Source organism: Penaeus vannamei, chromosome 11 (genome assembly GCF_042767895.1).
Source record: "Penaeus vannamei isolate JL-2024 chromosome 11, ASM4276789v1, whole genome shotgun sequence".
NCBI classification, from domain to species: Eukaryota; Metazoa; Arthropoda; class Malacostraca; order Decapoda; family Penaeidae; genus Penaeus; species Penaeus vannamei.
Window position 1 is genome coordinate 30,260,851 of NC_091559.1, and position 5,000 is coordinate 30,265,850.

The following is a 5,000-nucleotide window of genomic DNA, read 5'->3' on the forward strand; positions in this document are numbered from 1 at the left end:
ATGCTTTAGCAAAGAACGTATCACACAAGAACAAAAATAATATTTCTAGCGGTAATCTTTTCCAATACATCTGCATAGGGGATTGTGTTTATTTTGGTATAATTGGATTCCTTTTATTGTGTGGAAATACCCCAAACCCCTACATTCTTGGACCCAATAGCCCAAACCCCTACATTCTTGGACCCAATAGTAGGGGAAGGCATGAAAGGTACAGTCTGGGACTAAAGTGCTCGGAAAGATTTTGCGTGTTTAGTTTATGGCCCAGAGATGGCACTGAAATCGCTGTGTAGTAAAGGGGCGGATTCCTGAATGGAGGAGGGAGGGAGGGAGGGAGGTCGAAGTTGAGCTGTAGGGATTCATTACATTGCTTCAAATGTGTCTGACTCAATGAGATCGAGGAAAATACGAGGGAGTTAATGAACTCATCTAGCACAGTGCCATTTCTGGGCAATAAACAAAAATAAAATAAATAATCTGCACAGAATAAGTCACTATTTTGTCTAGTGCTGATGACCGCCATGCAGGAGTAGCGTTGCCAAGTCTGTTCGCCGCTCTCTCCAGCTGTGAATACATGGATTCTGTTTCACTGGCTTGTGGTTGGGGGTCAGCAGCTCCCCATGGGGGGTGGGGATCATGCAGTAGACAATAGAGTGACATTCTCTGTAAATCATTAAATTCTATCTTGCATTTCCCTGGTAACTTTCATGCCCTCCCCTGCTATATCGGGGCGAAGAATGTGAAGGTTGGGGGGGAGGGGGACTTCCATGCAATAAAACCTATACATTTTCATTGCAGACAGTGAGAGGAATCCAACAATACCAAAATCGTCGCGATCCGCTTTGCGGACGTCTAGGAAAAAATTACTGTTCTTGTAGTTGTTGATCAAGAAAATACATGAAGAACGTGTAAACATTTTACGGTAATTTTCTATATTACCTCCGCATAACCGATGTCGACGATTTTGGTATCGTTGGATTCCTCTCACTCTATACAATGCAAATATGTAGGTTTTATTGAGCGGAAACCCCCCGTTAGCGACAAACTTGGCCCCGATAGCGGGGGCAACGATGTCGGAGCGGCAGACGTAATATATAAAATTACCCTAATAATATAACCTCACAGTGAAAATAATCATGGTTATTTACAAGACTTTCCATTGCAGGGGGCTAAGCCACCTGCGACCCCCCCTAGGGGGGGCTGCCGCCCCCCAACCCCCGCCAAGGAAACAAAACCTCCACCACGTATTCACGGCAGGATAAAGCGCACACGAACTAGATGCATTGAAAAAGGTGCAAAACCCGCTGACCCGACGAGGGCGGGTCACCGCCGCTCTTCTGTTCATGGTATACCTTGTTAATTCTGATTATACTACAATCGTCACTGTATGCAATTCTATGTCAAGGTGAGTATGCTGATTCAGTGGGAATGTTATGAGGTAAATGTAATACGTCCGCCGCTCCGAGATCGTCGATAACTGTGTAACGCTCTAGCCTGCCGGGAATACATGGTGGAGGTTTTGTTTCCTCGGCGGGGGCTGGGGGCGGCAGCCCCCCCAGGGGGGTCGCAGGGGGCACAGCCCCCTGCAATGGAAAGTTATGTGAATAACCATGGTTATTTTCACTGTGCGTTATATTATTAGTGCTATTTAACCCCGCATTTTCCCTGGAACCTTTCATGCCCTCCCCTGCTATCGGGGCCAACTTTGTCGCTAACGGGGGGTTTCCGTGCAATAAACTATATATTTGCAATGTGGACAGTGAGAGGAGTCCAATGATACCAAAATCGTCGATATCGGTTATGCGGACGTATTATAGAAAATTACCCATTTTACAAATAAAAAGATCAAGCTATAAATAACTAACGAAGAAATAAATACAAATATTCTATCTGCAAAAACCTCTTTCTTGCCAAAACTAAGTAATCAGAGTGGAAAAAACGCAAGAAAGTTCGCCACAAAAACGAAACACCGGCAGATTCCCCAACTTTTTTGAACGGTTAAAATCGACAGAAAATCCAAAAATATCCAAGAACCGGCATGCACTGATTATTCTTTATCTGCAGAGACACATGTCACGCGGCGTAAAAGTGCGTCATTATTCCTAACTGGATGAAGAAACGGAAAACCAAAATTTCCCGTCACATGAATCAGCTGATCGGCCACCGGAGCAGACGACACCTCTCATCAACCCGATTTTCACCGAGTTCCGACCCTATTCTCTATTCCTAAGCCCTGCTAATCATTCCCCTTCCCGCTATCCCCCTCGTCTTACGTTTGCCATAGAACCTGGCGGGATCGTAGGGCCCGTGAACCTTGGGATTGTATTCGGCTGGGTACTCTCCAAGGGCCATGTTGACTCGGCGGCGACAAGGTAGGTAGTGCAGACGTGCGTATCCCTCCGCCAATCAGACTTCCCCGGCACTCGCCCCTCCCCGCGCGTCAACCAATTGGAACTCGTATTGGGGATGACGTGGATATTAAGATGCATTTTGACTGGTTAAACAGCCTTTGGTGTTTGATGACCTTCGAGTTTTATAGTGCCTTTCGGGATATAACAGAGACTTTTACAGAATTAAGTGCTCATTGACAATTTTCTGTTTTCATTATTTAACTAAATAACAAAAAGAAGTACAAGAAATGGGTAGAAGGACTCGTAAGTAATTACTTAATGGAATAAATGAACGTCGTCAGGATCTACTTAATATCTGCTAACCAGAGTATGAAAAGCCCCGGAGACAAAATTACACATCAATTTCTACATTTTGTCAGCTTTGATTTACCATTGCATGGTAAACATATTGATTAACATTTCAAATATTTAAAACGAGAAAAATATGTGATCAAAACAACAATACTGCAATCAAAAGGCAAAATCTTTCTTTCCGAATGAGCAAAAGTTCCGTTACGAAATTTGCATATTAACATTGGCGACGAGCGGCGTTAGCGCACATTCTGTCCCAACATCAACGAGAATCACAAATTTACGCCCCGTAAAAGCCATTATTATTGTGCAAGAAAGCTAGAGAGGACGAAATAAGCTTCGAAAGCCGCGCGAGCGTTCCGTTCCGCGTTCCTCGTGCAACAAAATCGCATCGAACGCGCATCGAGGGGGAGCATTGGTGGCTGCTTTGTTTTTCGCGGAATATCCTAAAATGCCCATCGCTGCCCTTGATTCTCGCTAAATCCACAAGCCGAGCCGAGAACGTTGTCGAGGTAAGTGCCTGGCGCGGCGCGGGCCCCGCTGCATGCTCGGGAGCGAGGCGAAACGGCGGAAAATGGAGTTGTTATGCGGGGTGGCTTGGGGGTGAGCTGGGGTTGCGGGCGCCCTTTGGGGAGGGACGAGGTGGGGGTTTTTGTTTTGTCGCGGGAGAGCCACGGAGGCAGAGCCACTTCTTGGGGACTTCTTGGCCTCGCCCTCCAGCCTCCCCTCCTGCGCCGCCGACCTTGATCCAAGGCCACCCTCGTCCTCCTGCCGAAGGCGCGGGAGGCGGCGGCACAGAGAGAGGCGGCAGGGGAGGCGGCGGAGGCGGAGCTGCAGGAGGAGGAGGAGGAGGACGTGGACGATGTGCGCGAGGGATCGACACACACACACACACGAACACATATATATATAGCAGGGACAGAGGACCCTCTGCTTCTCCTCCTGCTGCTCCTCCTCTTGCACCTCCTCCTTCTCCTCCTCCTTTTTATTCCTCCTCCTTCTCCTCCTCCTCCTCCTCCTGGAACATTTCTCCTCCTCTGCCTCTCCACTCCAGCCATACACACAGCCTCCTTGTCCCCCCCCCCCCCAGTTGAAGGAGAAGCAACACTGAATAAACTGCAATGCTGTCCCCATGTAGGCCAACTCGGAGGTCCTCCTCAGAGCTTTTATTTGAGACTTGTCCCAAAGTGGAGGAGGAGGAGCCAAGTGACCCCCTTGGTAGGGAAGGGGCTTGAGGAAGGGGCTCCAGTGTGGGCTGGGGCTCGGAGGAGAGTGAGAGAGTCGTTTCCTTGATTCATCAGGGGAAGGGAGGATAATGGCAGGCTCGGCAGGTTGGTTTACAGGACACATGCATACACAGTATCTTGAGAAAGGGAGGTAGGGATAGGAAAAGAGAGAGAGAATGAGGGAGGGAGAGGTAGATGCAGTGAGGGTGCCAGATGCTGTCGGCACAGATGCCATGTGGTGGGAAGATTCCACCCTTGGCCAGTTGTTGGGAAGCTCACGGACCGAAAGGACGACCTGCCTGCTGTCTCCCTGGGCATTCCAGCTTCCATAGCCTGAGAGAAGTCGCAGCGAGAGAGAGTGGGGTCGTCGCCCGCCAACGCCAGCGAGCATGGCTGGACAGACGAGCTTCAGATCCAGGTCAGGCGATGAGGGCAATCTTGAGGGGGGAGGGTAGGGGGAGGGAAGTGGAGGCTTTGGCCCTTGGAGGAAGGAGCCGACTTGTCGCTGAGAGGGTACCAGCTAGGGGTGTTAGCTCTGAGGGGCGGTTTTAGTGGTTAGATTGTTGGGAGTATGATTACAAAGTGTTGAGGACTTTGGAGAACGGTACTCTGAGAGGAGACGTTGTGTGTAGGATATTTTTAGATACATTAGTGTAAGAAGATGAATTCACTTTTGAGGTAAATGTGATATTCGTTTCAGGGTGCTGAAATGCATATGTATATATATATTTGAAGTGTGTAAGAAGTTCTAAGGGTTAGTCTCTCTGCTTTAGGATTCTCTATTGTTGAGTGTGAATGATTGTAACAGCCAACCTTCGATCATATAAAGAATGATTTTTGAATAGATAAAATAATATTGCTGTTCAGACATAAGACTATATAAATAGATGTAATCTTTTGAGGAAATTATATGGAGACATTTCTTTGACTACTTTTTATTATAAGTATATATTTGTCTTCTTGTATTTGATGATTTATTGTTTTACATCTAGTTTGTGATTTTAGGAAATGATAAAGAGAACCAATGATCATTCCCTAGGTTTTACATATTTTACATGTCATATATTTAATTAAC

General features: G+C 47.1%; 2 protein-coding genes across 9 annotated transcripts in view; one reads left to right on the forward strand and one right to left on the reverse strand.

Annotated features, from left to right (window-relative positions):
• The window catches only part of ATPsynF (ATP synthase, subunit F), a 9,105-nt gene extending 6,676 nt beyond the window's left edge, over positions 1–2,429 (reverse strand). The window contains exon 1 of the mRNA XM_027362908.2: positions 2,271–2,429. Within this exon, the coding sequence (XP_027218709.1) occupies positions 2,271–2,349 (79 nt within the window). The 5' untranslated portion in view covers positions 2,350–2,429. The remainder of the gene's footprint in view (positions 1–2,270) is intronic.
• Positions 2,430–2,896: 467 nt separating this feature from the next.
• The window catches only part of LOC113812258 (zinc finger protein 154), a 36,134-nt gene continuing 34,030 nt past the window's right edge, over positions 2,897–5,000 (forward strand). For 2 of the 8 annotated variants that reach the window (XM_070127180.1, XM_070127181.1), the window contains exon 1: positions 2,897–3,211. Coding sequence is in view for 2 of the 8 variants with exons in the window: in XM_070127182.1 (XP_069983283.1) it covers positions 4,139–4,343 (205 nt within the window). In the remaining 6 variants the exon portion in view is untranslated. Of the gene's footprint in view, positions 3,212–3,288; positions 4,344–5,000 lie in introns of those variants that run through there. The other 6 variants (XM_070127176.1, XM_070127177.1, XM_070127182.1 and 3 more) reach the window with 5 other exon arrangements.